Source organism: Alosa alosa, chromosome 7 (assembly GCF_017589495.1).
Source record: "Alosa alosa isolate M-15738 ecotype Scorff River chromosome 7, AALO_Geno_1.1, whole genome shotgun sequence".
In the NCBI taxonomy this organism is placed as follows: Eukaryota; Metazoa; Chordata; class Actinopteri; order Clupeiformes; family Clupeidae; genus Alosa; species Alosa alosa.
In genome coordinates this window covers 16,938,898-16,962,412 of record NC_063195.1, presented here as the reverse complement: position 1 = coordinate 16,962,412, position 23,515 = coordinate 16,938,898, and the positions used below count along the sequence as shown (strand labels likewise).

General features: G+C 39.7%; 1 protein-coding gene and 1 long non-coding RNA gene across 2 annotated transcripts; one reads left to right on the top strand and one right to left on the bottom strand.

The window, feature by feature from the left end:
• Positions 1–17,267, top strand: LOC125298276 (E3 ubiquitin-protein ligase TRIM35-like). Its single transcript, XM_048248980.1, has 6 exons — positions 1–450; positions 5,187–5,270; positions 5,766–5,987; positions 15,089–15,117; positions 15,236–15,330; positions 16,396–17,267. The coding sequence occupies exons 1-6, from the start codon at positions 1–3 to the stop codon at positions 17,061–17,063; spliced, it is 1,548 nt and encodes a 515-aa protein (XP_048104937.1). The 3' UTR covers positions 17,064–17,267.
• Positions 17,268–19,478: 2,211 nt separating this feature from the next.
• Positions 19,479–23,196, bottom strand: LOC125298660. Its single transcript, XR_007194241.1, has 3 exons — positions 23,148–23,196; positions 20,593–20,714; positions 19,479–20,418 (listed from the first exon to the last, which is right to left on the bottom strand). It is a non-coding gene; the product is annotated as an uncharacterized LOC125298660 (long non-coding RNA).
• Positions 23,197–23,515: the final 319 nt, after the last annotated feature.

Sequence of the window (23,515 nt, the reverse complement as noted above, 5' to 3'; positions counted from 1 at the left end):
ATGGCTGCCTCTGCCAAATCTCTGGAGGAGGACCTGTCGTGCAGCATATGCTGTGACGTCTTCCGGGAGCCCGTGCTGCTGGGCTGCGGTCACAGCTTCTGCCGGGAGTGCCTGAGCCGCCACTGGAGCTCCAGCCAGGGCCGCCGCTGCCCCGTCTGCCGACGTCCCTCGCCCCAGGAGCCCGTCCCCAACATCAGCCTGAGGAGCACCTGCGAGTCCTTCCAGCAGCAGCAGCAGCAGAAAGCCTCTGGGGAAGCCCATCAGAGGAGGCAAGGGAAAAAAGTGGAGGAAAAGGAGGAAGAGAAGGGGGAAAGGCTCTGTCTTCAGCATAACCAGAGGTTGAAATTTTACTGTGAGACAGAAGAGAAACTCATCTGCTTACAGTGTAAGAAGGGCGAGCACAGGGGTCATCTTGTGTTGTCTGTGCAAAAAGCAGTGAAGCAGCGCAAGGTCAGTGTGAGTTGTTTGACTGATTAACAGTTTTGAGTTTTGTGTGTGTGTGTGTGTGTGTTTTAATGTGTACAGAACAGTCCAAATGTTTTATCCTACATTAATTTCAAGGAATTTGCAAGTACACTGAAATGTGTAATTCTAAAACGGAGAGTTATGGCTCTTATAAATGTGCGGTGGTAGCGTTGCCTTGGATAAAAAGTCTGCTAAATTAATAAATGTAAATGTAATGAATCTCGATTAATGTCAATCACGTTGTGCCTAACAATGCCCCTTAGCTTAAATCACTGAAACCTATGGCCTCTTGGGGTTTATGTCAGACAGATTTACAGACAATATGTGAAGCATGAAAGCATGAGAAGCATTAAAAAAAATGAATATGACAGGAGTAGGATATGGATTGTATACAAGCCTTGTTGAGTTGTTGTTGATATCAGGGGCACGGTGGGAAATCATTTCAAAAGGAATCTAGCTGCAGTCTTATAAATACTGACCCTGCAAGATTCCCAGTCTTCATCAAATTCTTTTCAGAAACTCTTGTCTGATGTATGGGCAGCATTACTTTGAATGTTTTTCAACTTCCCTTCCCAACATTTCCATTATTCAAGTTGGATAATAGTACAAATTCTCCATTTTCCATTAAACAATAAACAACTGCAAATTAATGATACTTTAATTGAATTGTATAGCACAAAGACCACCCTAAACTTCAATGCATCAAAAGATAGGCCTACTAGTGCAGTGCCCATTCAAACATGCCATTCCTGAAGAACACCCGTAGCCAAATTACATGCCCACAGGTATGCCTGCTTTAGAAATAGGATGATGGGGAAACATCATTCCAGCTAAGCATTCAGTAATGAATACTGAATATTATAATATATTAGCCTATAATTAATGTGGCCTTTAATAAATGTGTAATAGCCTAAATTTAGGCATGGCTGCATGTGACATTTCTACACATCAGAATGACATAAGCCCAACAACTGTTTTGAGTTAAAGGAGAATTCTGATGTGATATTGACCTAAAGTGTGTTGAAACATGATACCGAGTGTGAACGTATGTCTCACGGATGGATTCCAGTTGCTGCTACTGGAAGAAACTGGAATCCATGCATTTCCACAGAAATATTTTTGGAATCTGATCCCTTATCATACCTGTTCATTCTTACTCGTCGCTCGACTTATCGTGACTAAATTCAAGATAGCTGCAAACGCTAAACTTCGTGAAGATACTGTCTGTATAAATTATCTTGTAAGTAAACTAGAAAAGTTCTCAATGTCTCGTTTTAAATGTCAGGGCCATAAGTGTCGTTGCTCAGTCTGCCACTTGTTATCTAGCTATGTGGCATTAGCCTATAGCACGTTTCAATTTGGGACCTTGCAGTCGGAATTGTCGTTTGTTTAGTCAAGTCTCAAGTCTCTGCTGCCTGGGCTATTTGAAGCGTCAGTTTATTGCACATACTTTTATACCCGTGTTTGTTGGCTATGCAAAATCCGCATAGGCTACTATCATCAAAGTGAGACCAGAGCCCGTCTACGGAGAGCCTCCCCCCTCTATTAATCCCATGTATACAGAATTTGGCTGCAGTTCACCAGAGTTCACCTAGATGGCGATCACGGGCGAGTCCAAAATACATGGGGTCCTATGAAGCTGATGGCTAAATTTATCGTTTTCACCTATTTAACGACTGAAACACTCAGATTTTATTTTATTTTTCACAAAATGGATATGAATTATCAATCAAAAGTGAAATAATCCGGGAGTCATGTCCTTTCGCTTTTTTACAGGTTGGGTCAGTGTTGCCCATAACACGCTAGCATTGTGCTAATGAATGACGTCATTGACACGTTTGAAAGGCTTTTTAGAACAATTAAGTGACTTTAAAAAATATAATACTCAACCAAGTGTATTTTCTTTGTCTCCCCTTTCGAATACAATATTCAAATTACTTGAAAAAACATTATATCCCGAGAAAAGTTAATTTTGAGGGGTACAGCTCCATAGACCTCCACTCATTCTGGACTATTAGACATTCTCTGGTGAGACCTACTGTAGCCACACAATAGACATGGCGTGGAGCTCCCCTGAAACTGGTCCCCTTGGAAACAGTGCAGTGCAGCGATAAACGTCCTACGTAACTAAGCATATTTTTAAATATGCATTCAAACATCTTCAAAATTGAGATTGCACACCTTTGTGCCACACGCGAGCCACATACGAAATCTTAGGTCAGTCTGACAAACGGTCAGCGAAATATATGCGTGCCACAGACATTAGGACCCACAGACACAGACGCTCTTGCTTTATAGATAGATACAAACATGCTATTCCTGTAGCCCAATTACATGCCTGCAGGTAGGCCTGCTTTAAAAATAGGATGATAGGGAAAAATATAATTCCAGGTAAGCATTCAATAATGAATACAGATAATATAATAATATAATAAATGTGAAGTGAGCAGAATTTAAGCATGGCTGCATGTGACATTTTTTACAAACCAAAATGGCCTAATCCTAACAGCTGTTTTGAGTCAAGGCTATATGCTTAGCCTATTGAATAACTTGATGATAGAGAAAACAAACCATTTTGTAGAATGATGCATCATCATATGAAATTTGCAACGGTGTGACTCAAAAACAGTCTCTGGTGGCCTATAAGTGACCTCACACTCTGTCTGCCACTCGTTGCTTGTCGCTGGTTATGCTTTGCATGTGTGGCATTCTGAGACGTTCTTTAATTCGGGACCATTATCGCTCGTTTCAATTTAGGTCAATCTAAATACAGTGCAAAATAGCCTGGGCTATTTGAAGTGTCCGTTTATTGCACATCGTTTTTTACGTCATTTTGAAGAGCCACTGCATACCTGTGTGTGTTGGCGTGTTGTTGCAAAATCCGCGGAGTCATTTTACGCAGGGCTCCAGACTAACTTTTTGCACTGGTTGCACTGGTGCGCCTTTTTTCTTAGGTGCACCAGCACAAAAGTTAGGTGCACCCAAATTTTCAACCACATCGCATTTAACACCGCAGCAGGTTCACTTTTTTCCTTAATTACTGTCCTATATAGGTTGTCCTATGACTTATGATTTACAATTCTACAAGAAATGTAACTTAATGAAGTGTTGGTGCTTTAAGTGCTTCACTGAGCTGAAATTTAAACTTAAAACATCTCAAGATGAATGCTAGCATCTTCCATAGAAATGTATTTGAGCACAATTTAGAGATGTTCCAAGTAGCCTGGGGGATTTTTATGTGATTTTGCAATGATGATTGCAATAATCATTTGACAGCCCCACAATGCAATTTACTTTTTAATTTTAGCATTTTTAAATTTTCAATAAGAACATCACTATGGTTAATGCATTAACGAAATGGTAGGCCTATTATTATAGGCTATTCCAATGACTTGCCATGCTCGATCTAAATGTGTCCATTCAATTCACCGTACACAATGACCACAGTTATACATGAAGGGACTATTCAGGCTTTAAATGTAGCAGCGATATTCGGTTTGCGCCAAATACCGGATTAAATTGATTGATGCCATCTGAATGAGTTTACAAAACTCGCGCGCAAAACGAATATTGCTGTTGAAAACCGGGTTACTCCCTGCATGTAACTGTGGTCAATGACGCACTCCTTTTCGGCGGTATCTGTATCTCTGTCATTCGGCAAGGCCTTGTATGCATTGTTTGCAATTTTAAGACGTCTTTTCATCTGCAATGACTCCTATAAAGTTGGCGCAAGTGGCATTCCTGTATGTCGGGTTTACGTTCAAACTATTTTTCTGGTGAATAATTATTTCGGACTAAACTTGGTGAAGGGAAGTTTCACTAGGCCTATCGTAGGCAACGATAAACTTGATCATCGTCTCGGGCTCGTCTGATCGGTTTGCTGCTGCCAGCCGCCGAAAGGCAGTGGGGAGAGGGGATATTTATCTCGGCCTATGTGACCACACTGTAATGCAACTACATCCACTCTGTTTATCTGACGTGTCTCTGACCTCTCTCTCTCTCTCTCTCTGCAGCACACGCATTTTCAAATTTACACACAGGCACTGAGCCACGGCCAATCAGAGGGGAGGTCCCGCCCTCCACTATCTGTGATTTGTTTAAACCACGATATTGGCCAAATATGTGTCTGTTATTGAACCAAAGGTAGAGTTTCAATGCGACACCTCTCGAATAGCTGAATGCGACCGGTGCGTGCGTTCTCGATTTTTTTAGTCGCACTTTTTAAAGATTAGGTCGGAAATGCGACCAAATTGGTCGCACTCTGGAGCCTTGATTTTATGTAAGCAAACAGCATACAGGGGGTCTTTATTGTTGAGGTCAGACATTTTAACACATCTTGCACTCGCTTAACTTTCCCGTGTAACCTACACTAATCCAGTTCTGCCAAAGCCCTGCTTCTATCCTCACTGGTAGCTTACAGTAGGCTACAGTGGTGTGTGGGAGGGGGAGTGGCTAGCGGCGAAAGCCAATGTGTGCTTCTATTACCGATATATTTAACGATATCTTTTGCATGTCTTATTCAAACGTCAAATTTGGCACTGCACTTACTCATGCGAGTCAGATTCTACAGAAGACATCTGACACTTGCCAAGTTTGAAATCAGTCTGACAAACGATCAGCGAGATATAGCGAGATATGTGTGCCACAGACATTAGGACAGACACACAGACGCTTCTTGCTTTATAGATAGATAGATAGATGTGTGTGTGTGTCCTCTTCAGGAAAGTCTGACCACTGCCTCAAAGCTTCTGAGAGAGAGACTGAATGTCCTGAGGAAAGAATCAGCTGCAACAGAACACATAAAGGTAACACATTGAAAATCAACTTTAACTTGATCCATTTCCCAAAACACTGTTCCACAATAATGGACAATAGAGTCTTTAACTGCTGCAACAGCAGTGTTAAAGCAACAGGTTAAGGTCCTCGGTAGTTTTCAGTAAGTTCATGAAATGGCTGCAGCTAACTTTCTTGATTATCAACTGTTTGCACATTAACTAGAATATATTTCTAAACCTGAGGAAATGGTCATGCTTATTTTTACCAGCACTTCGGAAAAAAAAATGAAGGTTTATTTCAGGCTGTTTTTCACATAGAGGGCAAATAACATAGAGTGTATTTAAGTAGTTACACAGAAAATGGCTGTTGACCATATTAAGCCAGAGATATTGTAGATCTACTAACTGCATCATTCACTCAAATATTTATTGTGTGTGTGTGTGTCATTAAAATGTGTAATGCCATCCAAGCTAAACAATTACCCTATTATCTTATCATTGACCCTGTTTGCTTGTTTACTTCAGGCTGTTGTGGAAATGTGTGAGAGGCAGGTTCGGCAAGACTTTGCAAAGTTCTTCGCCTTCCTGCAAGAGGAACAGAGGGCGCAACTGGAGGCTTTGTGCGATGCTGGGATATCAGAGACCCAGTTGGCAAGGGAGGCCTTCAAGACTGAGGCCTCCCTCCTCTCCGACCAAGTGCAAGAAGTAGATGAAATGGTGCAGAGGGATGACATCACTTTTCTGCAGGTGGCTATTCACCTTCTGACCGATCCTGATATAGGAAAAATGTGCTAAATTTGTCAGAAGGGGTATTGGATTAGACTGTAACTTTAAACTAAAAGTCGTGTTTGTTTGTGTTTATGTTTATATTTAAATGGGTACTTTTGTCCAAAACAACATACATTATATTTGAACCAAAGGCCAAACAAAACACACTAGAGCTCCCCCCTCCCTTCCGTTTTTCCAAGAGAAACTCCATGCATGGTTTCATTTTTGTTTTGTGGACAGGCTGCCCCCACTTTGTTTCTGCCTCCACAGGCTGCCCCCACTTTGTTTCTGCCTCCACAGGCTGCCCCCACTTTGTTTCTAGTTTTCAGAGCCTTGGCTGCCTACAGAAGCCCTTTTTTTACAGTGTACTCACAGAATGGGCAGCTTGTGGTTGTGTGGAGATAATTGCTGAATGTGACAAAAAATATTATGGTCTTGAAATAGCGTACGATCGCTGACTGTACCATTAACTAATACATATCCTCACACCCAACCCCCCGAGATGTATACATATATAATGTTTTATACCATTTAAATGATAATAATGACAAAGTAATTTTGTTTTCAAAGATTAAAGTGATGGTTCGGACTGAATTTCATCTAGGGTCCTTTGCACAATGACCATGGGCTAAACACACCCCCAGAAGCTTTTTTCACCTTGGTCGAACATTGGTCGAGTTAGCTCTATCAGTCTTCGTATCACCCGTAAAAGTCCTGGCAGAAAGCGATGCGTAAGGATGTATTAATTATTTTTTTCTGAAGTGTTTACAACTTAGTGTTAACTAATAATTGTTGCAAACTGGTACTACCAACAAAATATTAGTGCATTCCTGGAACTGGGCGTTGTTACACTACATCCTTATGCATTGCTTTCTGCAAGGACTTTTACTGGCTTTTCCCAAATCACAGAAGTGACTTCAACGCAAGCAGACAGTACAAGCTATTTTGGTAGCAACAGAGAGTAGAAGCCATCAGGCAAGTGTTAAATAAACTCCTGGAGTACTTACAAACTTTCCAATGCAATTTCGTTTTCTGAGTACAGAAACTATTTGTACTACTGTAGAAGTTTGGTAAAATTCCGAGCATTATTAGTGGGGTAATTTACGAGATACACATTTGGTTCCACTAGCACCAACGCTAAACCATTCGGCTGATACATAGACTGATAGCGCTAACTCAACCAACGTTAGACCAAGGGGAAAAGGCTTCTGGGGGTGTGTTTGGCTCGCGGTCATCGTGCAAAGGACCCTAGGGTGAAATTCACTCCGAACCATCACTTTAATTTCTTACATTTTAAGGTCTAATATAGATAATCTACATTGCAAAAGCGCAACAAAAGTCATGCAATGAAATAAAGCAGTTTGACAGAATTACTAATTAGACAGTTTACTTTCATTTGGGCAGATCTAGTTCTAAAAAGCATGTGTTACTTTTCATCATGAAAGCAGGCAGATTCCACTGTCAGTTTTGGGGGTAAGGTTATAAATCAAAGAAAAAGACATTAGTCACATTGCATTAATGCATTAATCACTGTTATTTACATTAGTCAGGAATAACGAGAGAAGTTTTTGGATGTTCATATCAAGACTTATGAGCGATAATGAGCATATAGCAATAATCAGATAATCAGCACAACCCTCCCATAGGCGGTATGCTTTCCGAACATGCAGTTACCACCTTGGTGCCCGGAAGTGTTCTGAGAGTGAAAGTTCTCAAAAAATTCTCTGGTCTCCCACAAACAGTCATGAGAGACATTTCTACTCCTCCCTTGGGTAATAGGCCACGCCTATTTTATTTTAGTCACAAAACTCACCTGACCACATTGCATCACGCCTAGGCCTATGTCACGATAGCCCCAGAGAGCCTACAAGTCGTAGCGGTCTAGACAGTACATACTCAGAGCTTGCCAATGGTAGACTTGCCCGTCTTTGTGTTACTACATGACACAGATGTGGCGCTATCATGTACTGAGTCACTGAAGATTTGGATCAATAGCATTTATTGTTATTTAAAACATTATGTTTAACATTACATTCTAACAGAGAGAAGAAGACACATTTGTAGTAGAGTAGAGCAGCTCCAAAAATAATGACACCATTTTGTCTTAATTTTCTGCGATATTTTTTTTAAGTATATTTTTTGGCCTTTTTATGCCTTTAATGACAGGACAGTGAAGAGTGACAGGAAGTGAGTGGGAGAGAGAGTCGGGGTGGGATGCGGAAAGGACCACGGGGCAGGAGTCGAACCCGGGTCGCCGGCGTATGGTGCAGGTGCCCCGGCCAGTTGCGCCACGGCCGGGGCCAATTTTCTGTGATATTGGCTGGTGGTGTTATATGCTGCACTGCAAATCACACAGCACACACACACACACAAACACCTTAACATGCTAACACATACACACAAGCACACTGGCAGTGAACTCAAGTTCGTAGAGACAGATGAGCTCACACACACACACACACACACACACACACACACATGCACACACAGGGGAGTCCTCAGGCTTCTCCTTGAAGGTATACAAGACAACCGTAAGCAAACGTTAAAGGGGTCATAGAATGCAAAACTGAGTTTACCTTGGTATAGTTGAATAATTATTATGCAAATTACATTTTTATCAGATTTTCCTAAATAGTTGATGCAAATGACAGTCAGTATAATTTTCATGTCATCAACCGTTAGAGTATAATTCAAATTTTATTGAACAAACCTCCCAATGATAACAGTATTTAAAAAAAAAAAAAAAAAAAAAAAAAACTCAAAATACACTGCACAAAATTATTATACAGAACAGAGTTTCAAGACATTTTATAGGTTGTAAAGAACTAAAAATGGTCATTTGTTGAATTTGCAGCATTAGAATGTCATATAAATTAAATCAAAAGTTATTTCAATCAAAAACACCTTAACAGGCCAAGTTACATGTCAACATAGGACCCCTTCATTGATATCACAATTCTTGCATCCATTGGACTTGTGAGTTCTTGGAGAGTTTCTGCTTTAATGTCTTTGCAGGATGTCAGAATAGCCTCCCAGAGCTGCTGCTTGGATGTGAACTGCCTCCCCCCTCATAGATCGTTGGCTTGATGATGCTCTAAAGATTCTCAATAGGGTTGAGGTCAGGGGAAGATGGGAGCCACACCATGAGTTTCTTTCCTTTTATGCCCATAGCAGCCAATGACCCAGAGGTGTTCTTTGCAGCATGAGATTGCATTGTCATGCATAAAGATGATTTTGCTACGGAAGGCACTGTTCTTCTTTTTGTAACACGGAAGAAAGTAGTCAGTCAGAAACTATACATACTTTGCCATGGTCATTTTCACACCTTCAGGGACCCTAAAGGGGCCTACCAGCTCTTTCCCCATGATTCCGGCCCAAAACATGACTCCGCCACCTCCTTGCTGATGTCTCAGCCTTTCACCAGCCATTCACCAACCATCCATTACTCCATCCATCTGGACCACCTAGGGTTGCACAGCACTCATCCGTAAACATAAATGTTTGAAAATTAGTCTTAATGTATTCCTGAGCCCACTGCAACCGTTTCTGCTTGTGAGCATTGTTTAGGGGTGGCCGAATAGTAGGCTTATGCACACTTGCAAACTTCTTGAGGATCCTACAAAATTCCCCAGAAGTAATCATTTAAGGGGTTATTTTTCAAAACATTTGTCACGGGGAGCATGCAGGCCCAAAAGTATTTTATCACATGGGGCCCACATTCTCCAGCAGCACCCAATCAATAATTAGTATTTTTGTAAAATGTGACCACCTTTTTTTGAATGTGATACCTTGACTGGTAAAGTATAGACAGCATGGTATGGACTGCGTATGGTCGTGGGCCTATTTGGAAGAAAGTCCAGTATACCTTTTCTTATTTTCATTTGTCATTTTGTCTTGATTGAGATAGAATGATAGTGAAAGAAAGAGTGTAGTGCTGGAGAAGTGGTGTGTGCTCTTCCTACACATAACAATTAAATAACTTTTTATCTTGGGTTAGGATTAAATAACAAATAATTGTGTATAGGCCAGTGTTTTTATTGAAGCAAAAAAGGAACAAAGTATCCAGTAACTAATAATAGATACTTGATTTTAATTGTAAGCATTGCTACACTTTCTGACTTAAAAGTTTTTCTTAAAAGAAAGTTAAGTAACAAAATGACAGTAATCCGTTACTTTATAATTAGTTACCCCCAACACTGAATTTCGAAAGGTTGCCGCTAGTTGCAGCTCGAAGTCGTGTTGGTATTAAAAAATATTGTGAAGATATTGAAAAAGGTATTAAATTCAATTTAAGAATTTCTGTATATACCCTGAATTAACGTAGGCCTAGGCTAAAATGGAGCAAAGCCTCCTGGGAATGAGGAATGTGTTTCTGGTTTATCCAATCTGTAACATCTACTGGCTCACCTCAAGGGTGCGTTCTCTCTCCCTTGCTGTACATATTGTACACAAATGATTGCCGTAGCAATTTTGAAAACTGTCATATATTGAAGTTTGCGGATGACACAGTTATAGTGAGCCTGTTAATAGCACAGAAACATCGCATGATCCTTGGTTGATTACTTTTTAAAATGGTGTCAGGAATCTTTTTATCCTTAAACGTTTTAAAGACAAAGGACATGTGCATTGATTTTAGAAGTGTGCAGCCTTCTCCTGATATCATAGTGATTGATGGTCAGACAGTCAAATCTGTAGAGTCTTATAAGTACTTAGGCACTTTTCTTGACAACAAGCTGACATTTGAGAAAAATACTGACTCGTTCTATAAGAAAAGCCAGCAGCATCTTTTTTGTCTTCGAAAACTCTCCAAATTCCAGGTTGACTCTTCCCTGATGACTGTTTTATCATTCTTTTATTGAGTCTGTTATTACGTTCTCCTTTATTTGTTGGTTTCAGTCCTTGAGGGTAAAAGAGGAACCTACTGAACAAGGTTGTTAGTGTTAGTAGCAAAATGATTGGGCTTGGACAAGAAACTTTACAGGATCTCTACAACAAACAGCTATTTAAGAAAGCAAACTCCATCTTGTCTGACTGTTCTCATCCTCTACATCAACAGTTTCAGTTTCTACCATCAGGTTCATTGCTCAGACTCCCATTTGCTAAAACAAATAGATTCAAACACTCCTTTGTTCCTTCTGCTGTCTCCCTTCTAAACACCAGGAGGAAAAGGTAGTTTACCCACCCATGACCATGATGTGCACCATGTTATTTATTATACTATGTGTATTTATGTATTTTTTGTAATTTTGTGTGCTCCTACTGCTGCGAAACTAATTGCCCCACTGGGGACAAATAAAGGCATTACATTACATTACATAGCCTAGGCTACCGTCGGTGCATTTTAATAGTAGTCTAATAAGCTACACCAGCTTGTCTCAAAGAGGGGAAATTGTATAGCCTATAACATTAGCTGAGTCACATATTTGGCCACATGCTGTTTATCATAGGCTCACAAAACCAAACTAGTGTAGCCTAACAAAGGCAAACACTTTAACAGAGGGAATTAATTGGGCATGAATCATTGTGCTGAACGCTATTTGTCAATGAGCAGAAACACACACGACATTCAAACTATTGATAAGATGTGCACTATGGAAACTGGTCTGTAGGCTAACATTGGACAAATAAATGACATTGACTCGCCATATCCTGACTCAGAAAAAGAAAAATCTTGCTTACTTTGCCGCAAACTCAGCAATGAAATCATAGGCCAGCTTGCAGGTAGCCTAACGTCTTTTTTATTTCATAGTTGGGCGAGCCCATTAGTCTCTCCTGTGAAATGGAGGTGCACAAATAGCCTAGTTTTTAATAGCCTATTCAACTTCGAAAAGCTTCGTTCACCCAATAAATTGTGTGCACGATTTAGTAAATGGTGCGTTCATTTTACTAAATTGTGCTCTCAATTTGGTAAAACGTGTGCACGATTTAGTAAAACGTGCGCACGTTTTACTAAAGTGTGCTCAATTTACAACAATTAAAATGAGAGCACAATTTAGTCAAATGAGCGCACGTTTTCTGGATATATACCAAAAAGTATCTTGCAAAGACACCTCCTGGGCTCCATAGATTCGGACGTGCTCAAAAAGAAAAAAAAAACTTTGGGCTAGATTTTTATAGATGGTTATGAGGAGCAATCTTAGAGAGAAATTTGATGATCATTGATCGTTGTTTTGGGACGTTAAGCCTCTTCCATAGGCGTCAGTGAAGGAGATTGAAGAAACATGCTGTCAGGTAACCGTTCATAGGCCTGATATGACTTAATGCTAAATTTTTTGAAGGTTCTTAGTGATTACGAGGAACAATATGAGAGACATTTGGTGATCACTGATCGTTGTTTTAGGACATTAAGCCACGTTAAGCTTTTTGCTTAAACTACAATAGGCGTTAATGAAGAATAAACGCTTAATGTCATCTTTGGCCAGGTGCAAGGCCCATCAGACGCAAGGCCCTGGGCGACTGCCCAAATTTTGCTGTTTTCATGAACACAAAAGTTGGGTGACCCTCCCCTCAACAAAGAATGAAAAGTCATGACCCTCCCCTATTTTCCTCCTTTCCATAAATACCGAACGGTCCCTTACCATAGCTATAAATAATGTCTCCCATCTTCTCTAATTTGCTTTCAGCCGTCCCCTTGAGCTGACCCAGGATGCTGACCAAATCACTATTAACATCTTCCCACATTCTACATTCTGCTGCACCTGGCCATCTGACCCCAGGCCTATGACAATTAATCTTCTCCCTCCTTGGCTGACTGGCCTCTATTTCTGTCTCAGTGCTAGAACTTTCCTCAACAATAGGGGTGCTGATGTCCTGCGAACTCTGGGTTTCTTCCTGTCGCTGAACTTTGTTGATTGCTGGTCAGATTGCTCAGACGACCAAAACTCAAAGGTCAATCAATGGTGGTTGTTCTCAAAGTTCCATCAAGGACAAGAGTTCCCTTGGTAAAGATGGGCTGAAGGACTGTACAAGGCTACAAAATGTCAAGTCATATACAAAAGGAAAAGCTTTAAAGCTGCATTGTGTAATTTCTTGAGTTGATTCTTAGCAAAAATAAAAAGGCCATGTTTTGGCCTCCATCTTAGAATACATTAACCAAGGAGGGACATACCTGAAATTCTAGTTCTGTCTTTCGTGTTGTGCACGCGGCTCCCGGGAAACCCCTAACGTTGAATCACATGATGATCTCTGACATTTTGTACGGAGATTAGAGATGCACCGATAGCAATTTTTGGGCCGATTCCGATTTCCGATTTTTCATGGAGTTTGACCTGCCGATACCGATTTTAGCCGATTCCGATTTAATTTCTTCTAACCATTTTACAGCACACACAAAGTTATTTTCTATATTTTCTTTAATAGAGCATGTTAATATAGAAATGTAATCAACTTATCAATAATGAAATGGCTGTTAAAAAAATTGGAACCGGTGAGCAGACAGATTCTTCTTCAACTCTAATTTCAGCTGCAGTATCAAAATTATAATGATTCCCAGTGTGGGACATTCATTTCACAGACTACTTATGGAACACCCTTTTTTTTTCTTCTCACTTCCAATATCCAACTAAAAATACAAAAACAATTTTCATGATGCATTTGAACATGCTACCATGGAAAATATTTTTTATATGCATTGATGCATTTATGGGAGGGCGAGGGGAAAGTGGGAGTAGATTATCACGCAAACACAGGGGAGGAGAAGTGCTAATAGGGATTAGGTGCTCCACCATATATGAAAACAGCGCACGTCTGTTTTGCGGTGAAAAACTTAAATCCAAATTCCGGTTAAATGCATCAATTAGGCTATATAAACTTTCAGAGATGGCTGATTCAGTATTCACAGAATCAGTTTTCTTCATTGTAGGCTACTATGTCAAAAGCAACTTTAACTTTTGTTTGCCTTTCTAATAGGCTATCGTTTATTCACTTTCACGACATCCACTTCTCAATCTGCTAGACTATTAATGCATAGCCCTAGTCTAGTAGCCTACGTGCAGTAAATAGTTTGAGTATTTTTTTTTTTAAGTGTAGTAGAACTACTAGGGCTACTGTATGTCGCTGCTTGTTGACATTTGATTATCATGTAGCCTATAATCGTTAAACTTTGATTCATTTTAATGTCGCAATCGGTTATCTCCGTTCATCTGCGCTTGTGGTTCAGCTGTTGGCACGCAATTAGCGGCAGGGATGGGCTGTGATGAGCGATGTTTATGTAGCCTAATGAAGTGACAGCTTAGTAAATTCCACGCAATATGGCAAAGCACAGCGTTCGCTGCATAGAAAAACTTAGTAGCCTATTAGCGCTTTCTTACCATGTGTTCCTATGGCTAGTGCTGTGCCTCTGACAGTTTATAAATGGGAACTATTGGGAGCTACTGTGACTTCATGATTTCCTTTTAAAAGTTTCTGATATTTAAAAGGAGATATCAATTATCAACAACGACAAGCCAGCTGGAACTTGCCGCTCTCTTTCTTTCTCTCTCATGCGCACTCCGACGCGTTCCCAATTAAATGCTGTAGCATAATGCTCAAGTTAGATCTGTAATGGAGGTAGCTTGAGGACACAAAAAATATCATCCTTATGTAACATGCTGTTTTGACATTGTAAATATTCTCTAAGAAGAGTGAAAAGCAGCCTATGATATACTAATGAAATGCCCGGCGGGCTGGATTAAAGTCCGTGGTGGGCCGTAGTTTGCCCACCTCTGCTGTAGAGGGAGCTCCGTAGAGAAAAATACGACAACAGAAGTGAAAAATTGGCAAAGAAATTACAAGTTACAGAATGGCTCTTTAACATTAATGTTAGGTAGCTGGGATGACTTTGACGATTAAAACCCATTTGAGGCAAAACAAAATGTAATTTCAGGAATGAATCTCTGTCTCTGTATGAAATCAGTATGATTATTGTTTTTTATGTTAAAAGATGTTACATTCTCTCTGAAGTCGCCTGATTTCCCTTTCATGTTGACAGCTGCTGGATTGGAAAATGCTGTATCCAGTAACCCAGCATTTTTAGAGCGTAGATGAGTTATTAATTAGTGTTGTATGTCTGAGTATTGAGTGCTTATGTTTGTGTGTTTTAGGAGTTCAAGGACTTCAACATCACGATGAGGTGGATTACAATGTTTCCTATGCTAATTCATCTATCTCTTTCATACCTTACTGTATTTCATAATATACCAACGTATGTGTGTTTTTTGTGTGTGTGTGTGTGTTCCTCCACTTCACAGTACACAGTTTTATCAAGCTATGCCTGATGTCCGCAGACAACTTGGCAACCTGAGGTTCAATGTCTGGAAGAAGATGAAGGAAGTTGCTCCCTACTGTGAGTACCCATATGTAGGCCTAACTAACAACATAATGTTTCGCTTTGGTATTTCAAAAAGATTTTGAAAGCTTAGCTGTTTAGATGAAAACGAAATCGAGTAAATTGAGTATTGAGTGTTCATGTCATTTTAAAATTATGTTTCAATGCTGCATATATAGGCCCAGCCTACAACCAAACAAGATTGTATCAGCTGAGTAGTTAGGCTGACAGACATTCCACAGTTCCACACTCTTGGATGATGTCCGTTTAGCTGTTTTATTATTTTAAGAAAAAAGACAAAAACTATATGGATGATCATTCTGGCTTTGTGAAACAGCTGATAAATAATACAAATTAAAGGAAATTTATTTTTCAGATCATGTAGAGGAAATAAATATGGAATCACTCAATCTTGAGAAAAAAAATATGGAATCACAAATCTAAAAACATCATAATTAGTATTTTGTTACACCTCCTCTGGCTTTTATGACATCTTGAATAGACTTTACTCATGTAGAACAGTATTATTCAAAGTTGACAGATCATCTTTACAGCACCATTTTCTTCTGTTTCACCCATACATTTTCAGTGGGATTGAGATCCAGTGTTTGCTGGCCATGTCATTGACTTGATATGTCTTTCATGAAGAAAGGATTTAACTTTCTTTGTTCTTTGGCAAGATAACTTATCATCTTGGGAAATTATTTTCTCATTACCAAAACTCCTTTTCGATAGAATGACAAGAGTGGTGATTTCATAAATATATGTTGAATGGTTAAAAGGCCACGGAATGAGAAGATAGGCCTTCTCAATATGGCACATTGGACATGGCACTTTGGCCCTCTACATGTGCCTGCCTACAACCAACATTGAACATTTAATGAACATTTAATTTAGATGAATTTAGTATTTTTGAGTCTTGTCATGTTAATGAAGGTATGCCATTTCAGTTTGTTAAAGTTTTAAGTGTATAATAACCTACCTGCTGCTGAAGAAGACTATTTGCTATTTGTTATTTGTCATTTACTCCTCTCCCCTTCTTCTTCCACTGACATATTTTCTGTTCCTTTTCCTTACCCAAAGACCCCGTAATCTTTGATTCCAAGACCCCTATATGTGGCATCAATGTGTCAACTGAATGGAGCATCATGGCGATTCCAGTCTCAGACCCTTCCTCTCCACAGCCTAAGCTCTTTGCATTTGTTAAGAGTTCCAAGGCTCTCACTGATGATTGTCATGTTTGGAATGTTCACATCAGTGACTACTCAGACTGGGTGGTGGGCGTGACATCAAATCAGCACATTGGCCGTGATTCCCTTGTTTTTGCCCCGTGTTGCAAGTACTGGGGTATCCAGCGGATCCGAGAACAATACCTTGCCCTCACATGCCCCCCCAGCCCTCTCAAGATAGCCTCAACCAGCCCCCTCAAGGTGCTGAGGGTCAAGCTGACTTGGGATGTTGGCCGCCATGGATGCTCTCTTGGATGTCGTGTCCGGAAGTTGACATTCTCTGATGCTCAGGATGCCAGGGGATCGGCCATTTTCAGCAGTTTGCTGCCTCACCACACAGGGGCGCTCTACCCCTTCCTGTTCCCATGTGGACAGGGGGCTAAGCTGAGCCTTGAGCCTGCTGAGGTGAGGGTGAAGGTGAGGGAGGTCCTGGGGTTCTGGGAGCGGTATAGGTATGAGGTCATCATCTTTGCATTGCTTCTTTTGGCCATATTTGTTATGTTAGCTTACTTTTCATCATAATGTTATTGTTGTCATCTTGCTTTGATGCTTCAATGTCATTCGCCTTATTCACACGGCGGCCATTACCAGGCTCAGGGGTACACTTGCCATTACACCTCAGTCCAGCAGATGGTGGTGGTAATAAACTCCGTTTGCAAACTGGCAAAAATAAGCTCACCGAAAAAGAAGGGTTCACTGGCCTGTTCTTCTTCTTCAGTGAGTGTTTTTTTTTTTAGCAGTTTGCAAACTGAGTGCATTACCACCATCTGCTGGACGGAGGTGTAATGGCAAGTGTACCCATCAGCCTCGTAATGGCCGCCGGGTGAATAAGGCGAATAGAGGCTCTCTTTCTCAAACACACACACATTCATATTTAGTCTATCAGTGCATTTTTGAATACACTGTTATCATTCTCATATCTATTCATTTTGCATGCTTCTGTAATATTTTAAATGAAAATGCACTTCCTGACTGTAATAAGCGCTTTGAAAGTATGACATAACTTAGTAATGTGTGTATATATAGCAAAGGTTTATCATACTTAAGCATCATAAAGGCATGGAGTTTAAGTATAGTGATTTATTTCATATTCACCCCATAGGATTACACTGTAGAGCAGTGGTCCCCAAACGTTTTTTTCCGAGGGCCAGCTCAGAGAGGGCCAGAGACTCGGAGTAGTTCTATATCAGTAACCAGAAATAGCTTAGTGCTGTGAACAACAGCAGACTACCTTAGTTAAATATTCTATTACATTTAATCCTAGGCTGTTGCAATTTAATACCATTGTTAGCTGTGTTTATATTGTCATCATGCCATATCCGTGTAAAATTAAATAATACTACGTTTGCATTCCCAAAAGTATTAGCAGTGAGTCCCAAAAGTATATTTTATTAAAAATGGTTGAACTCTGAATTCTGTGTCTTTGCATACACAGCTCAAGTTGTGAATATCCTACAAATAATTTAAAGTTCTCAAACTATGAGAATTTTATGAAGTGCTGAAGTGGTCTGAAATGACCACCATTCTACCTTTCAGTCACCTGATGAGAACTTTGTGAACTCTTTGTATGAACATTTGAACGAGTGAATAAAAAATAGAAATAATTATCCCAGAAAGTCTCAGAAATATGACTTGAATAGAAGTTAGTTAGTCATTAACAATTAATCAATAAACTTTTAAAATACTTTGAGCACTGATGCAGTCAGCATAGGCCTCTTACATTGTTGCAGGTAGGCCTACATTTCATTCCGTTTTCGATGGCAAACGCAAAACAGCACCAAAACAACCACCGGTGGACAAAAAGAGTATTACATGTGTACTGTTAAGACTCGCCATAGAGAATGAATGGGGGAAATTACGGAGGTTATAGTTTGACGATGTCGTACTCCTGTGCGGGCCGGATGCTATACTACGGACATGTTTTGGGGGGCCACCCAAAATGAGGTGGCGGGTGTCAGTACACGATCCGTACCGCCTGCCAGATCCGTTCTGCGCATGCGCACAATGGTTTACGACACTACATGATCGGTTCTACGCTTGCGCGATTGTCAGTATTACCTATTCAGAGAACGAGAATGTATAATAAGTCAAGTTAACATTGTTTGTAGCAGTAATAAAGTTATAATAGTTAAATGTACATGTTTTAAGGAACCAACGGAAATGTATGGAGGCTACCCAGATAGCAAAGGAGGTAGAATCAACGTTGATTGGTCAGGGTTGCGTTTCCTAGCTGCTAAGTTAGCAACTTAGCTGGTTGCAATGCAATTTCCCCATTGCCAACCAACTAACAGGTTAGCAACTATTTGGGAAACGCATCCCAGATTGGTCGGTTTCTGTCAGACGACCGAAATTCCACGATGAATCAACGGCATGAAAAAGTGAAGAATGTAAAAAAAAAAAATATATATTTGTAGTTGTAACTTCTACAGACCAAAACCCTGGATGAGATGTACGAAACAGCTTTCTAGTTTACACTTAAGCTAGGTTACACAATTCACAGCTCTCATTAGCCTACATGCCGTCTCCTCACGCTAACTGTTAAGTCTTTGTTTTCACATGTAACATTGTTATAATTTAATAATGAAATAATGAAATATGAACTGATCTGGGAACTGGATACTTTCATTTAGTGGCCCATAACGTTTGCATGCATCCACGCAAGACACCTGCGTACGCGTTTCAGGAGGCAACACTGCATCAAAACGAGAGCACACATTCAAATTCACACATGGAATGATCATCAAATGACTCATTCCTTTACTGTGAACTTGCTAGCCTATGTATTTGCCTGTGTAGACTTGCAAAGATGAGTATGGTCACCTACATTTAAATGACTGCTGCCTATTACAACCATGAATAAATGCATTGAGAGAATGAGCCCTATAGGAGGAGAGGGGGGGGGGGGCAACAAGTAAACTAACTTGCTGTGTTGAGACAAGAACATGGACTCAATGACCGTTAATATAATTTTATTGCATGCATAAATAACAAATCCTTCAAGGCCATAGAGCATATGGGTGTTCATCCTTTTGAAGATGCTCTGCAACTTCTGACTATAAACACACTAATAGGCACATAAGTATGATCTTATATAAATAACACTTCATTTTAATTCATGTAACATGAAAAAATACATCAGGTATTGTATGCAATTTCAAGCCCATAACATTTTCTAATGTTTTCACAACTATAACATTAAGCAAACATCTCACGATTGCTGCCCATTGCATGAGTACACTGTACAAAGAAATAGTCTATAAAAGGTTTTTGCTGTAAATATGTCATCACTGGACATTTTTTGAAAGTGTTAAAATACCGTCACCCTACCTGACAGTCATGAGTACTTTGGTGGTTTGGTGCATGGCTATTAGACTAATGGCCTCCTTACACCAAACAACTTTGACAAGATTTGAGAAAAGATTCTTTAAAGATTGGAGTCTTTTGAGTAAAGCTTGAATGGGGGGCATTAGTTAAAATACTACAATCTTTTAAGAATCTTTCCCAAATCTTGACTAACTTGTTTGTTGTAAGGTGGCCATTAGATGTTTCCCCTCCCACTCAAGCAATTAGGACGCCTTTCACACTGCTCCTGCTTGACCTATCCCTTCTGGCAATTTCCAATCAGAGCCATGCAAACATTTTTATCTGACAGAATAGTGTGCGTGCCTCTCTCTACAAACCATGTGCAGTGGCAGAGTCATAAGCCTCAAAAACATGGCCAAACTTAAATGTCTAATGTCAAAACATGATTTAGATAACTTATTGATGCATTCATCTCCAGTAGGGTTGACTACTGCAATGGGCTTTTCCATTTGGTGTCACTGGGCCGAGTCATCATCTACTTCTTTGGCTTCATGTTCTGAGTCCTTGGGCTTTTCTGTGAAAGAGAATCACCTGGAGTTGACCATTTTTAATGCACTTTATTTACACCGATGTATTATAAGTCTTTATGCAGTGGTTTGACACTGACTAAAATAGGAGAAATATGTCACCCTATAAGGACTTTCCAACTTTTTCCAGCTAAGGGTTACATTAAACATAAAAAACATACGACATGAACTGTGCCATCTGACAATTTGGGGTGGCATTTTGTCATTCTATGTTGTTGAGTGATTTGTGTGTCCTGGGGGGGCTTGGTGGACTTGGTTGCACTGCACCTTCTGGTGGTTTGAACTGTTAAATGAGAGTGTGAGGGAGAAATAGGACAGACAAAATAATTTATTAGAATAATATTACTACAGCACTAAAACAGAGTATCATCATTATAATCATCATCATCATTCATACACTGTAATACTGATTAGAAAAACAAAAGGGCAAACGCTAAGAATCTTTAGGTCATAATCCAATAAATACTCTGATGCATCTGTGATTAAAGAGAAACTATGCAGTTTTGGCCATTTCTTTGCTGTTTTCTCACTTTTTGCTCGCAGGTTTCTTTACAGAGCTCCCCCTACAGCCTCAGAGTATATGATTTACGACACTCCTCAATCGGTCAGTCTGTCGTTTTCCTCCTCCCTGTTCCTCCGACAACAGTTACTCGCTTTCTACTTCTTTTTACTGGCTGTCACGACGAATGTCTGAGAAACTCCATCGCTACCTTGTTCTAGGCGGTACATTCTCATTTTTACATTTTAGTAGAACTAAAGCACTCATTTTCAGGTGCTTGTTGACAGCCATGTCAAAGAACAGGAAACTGGTTTGCCGACTACAAGTGAGCTTGTGCTCAGAGCACATACAACCTATTTTATCAACTCACAGCTTTTCTCTGCTTCACTGAAATCACTCCTGGCACTGTCTTGTTAGACAGCCAGGGATGTGCACTGGTGAAATAACGTTAGCATGGAAAATAGTCTCTCCAGACATATTTCTTCTCATATTTCCACCCAGATGAAATTTAATGCCACTCTTCGAAAATTAGCTAAATTTAATACATTTTAAGACCTTAAAAAATGTATATTTTATTTAAGACGTTTTAATACTTTTTAAGGATCCGTGGAGACCCTCTATTGCTTCTAGTGGTCATACCTTATTTTTAGGATCAGTTGAATTGTTTTGAGATTTTTTTTGTAACATGTTAGATATTCATGACATACCTTCTTTGTGATCACTGCAAACCATATTTTTTATTTTTCCTCTTTAGCATTATAAACAATAAATGAAACTGGAAACAATTGAACCAGGAGACTTTGTCACAAGACAAAACAGATGTCTCAAAGCCCATTAGATTAACATGAGCCTACTGCGGTTTAGATTTGTATGGCAGCAACATTATAGACAAATAGACTAGGCTAGCTAACGTTACACTGACACAACGTAACTTAATGCTCTGAATTCGCAGCCAACATGAAATCCATAACTTTTTGATCACCAAGTTGACATTTCCAGGTCAACCACAAATAATTCCGCTTCTTTTTAATATCATCCAGTAACTAATTCAATCACGGAAAGCGCGAATGAAGTGGACACTTCTAAAAGGGACCCACGGTACAGTAGCTGAAGGTCTGTGGCTAAAGCAGCCATAATGAAAGTGTTATCATTGTTTGGATACTTCACACACACGTGCTTTTTAACCGCATAGACTACAACTACCAAGCTGGAATCAAAGCACATCGACTCCCCTCTCACACCCTAAACACGCACTTCAAACAAACAAAAAAGCGCCTCAGTCTCACGGTATAGGCAAAACTGTATCGGACCGGTGTAACGTTGGTAGGCTACTAAATCATCCATCACAAAGAATGATTTGTGTAGGTAGGTACAGCCCTGCCCTGGATACATCTCTCAACGCGCGCTCTAAAACATTTGGTTTAAATGGAGATGTAGATCATCACGGGTGCGTTAATAAATCTACATTGTGGTGAGTTGACACAAATTATTCACTTTGAGTCTTTGGCGAATTTATGTAGTTTCAGTCCTAGTTACTTTACTTTGAGCCATGAATCACCTTAGCTTCGCTAGCGGCGGTCATAATAATGTCCAGTGAATTAATTTCGGCACAGGTGGACTCCAATCAAGTCCACCAAGGACCAAGAACCATTGATAGAAGTAGGATGCACTAGATCTAAATTACAAGCGTCATGACAAAGGGTCTGAATACTTACAGTATGTAAATTAAATATTTCAGTCTTTTATTATTTATAAATTTACAAAACACTCCACACTTTCTGTGGAGTATTGTGTGTAGATTGAGATGAGAGAATTTAACTCATTTTAAGATGAGTCTGAAACTTACAATGTGGAAAAAGTGAAGCACTGTGAATACTTTCCTTATGCACTGCAAATATCCAAAGCCAATTTGGGAAAAGGCTCTTGAGATATAAAAGTGCATCTAAAATAAATAGAATATTGTGGAAAAGTGTGTTGGTTCAAGTAAAACAAACAAAACAAAAAAACATGTTATAAAATTAACAAATCTATCGTTCTGTGTCATTGTTGGCAAAATGATCGGAGGGCTCAGAAGCCCCTAGCATTTTGGGGTGCCCAAAATTTCTAGCGACGCCCCCGACCTTGGTATTTTAAAAATTCAGACTACGACCTTGTCTAGAACATGTGCTGAATAACAGGTCTCTTAACTAGCGTTAACCAGTAAAAAAAAGTACTTACCGCACATATTTCCATGTCCTTTGGTGAAGTTAATCGTGGTCTATAGTGGCATCAACCTGATAAATAAATGCACATTATTTACCTTAACCTTAGCCCATAAACCTTCAGATGAAACACAGCAACCTAACTAATCCAACACTTAATATTTAGTAAGCTAGCTAAATATTAAGTGTTGGATAAGTTAAGATAGGTTGCTGTGTTGGCATGAATGAATACTAGCAAATGCTCAATGTGGTCCCTATTTAAATTACCGTTACTGTTACGTTAATGATTAGCATGATTATTTCTACCCAAACGGCTAACGATAGCTAACGTTCACTGTTAACAATTGCCATATAGTGACATTACGTTTAACCAACAATAGCAAC

Coding starts and splice junctions, on each gene's coding strand:
- LOC125298276 (XM_048248980.1), top strand. CDS start 1: ATGGCTGCCTCTGCCAAATCTCTGGAGGAGGACCTGTCGTGCAGCATA. Junction 451..5,186: donor AAGCAGTGAAGCAGCGCAAG/GTCAGTGTGAGT, acceptor TGTCCTCTTCAG/GAAAGTCTGACCACTGCCTC. Junction 5,271..5,765: donor CTGCAACAGAACACATAAAG/GTAACACATTGA, acceptor TGTTTACTTCAG/GCTGTTGTGGAAATGTGTGA.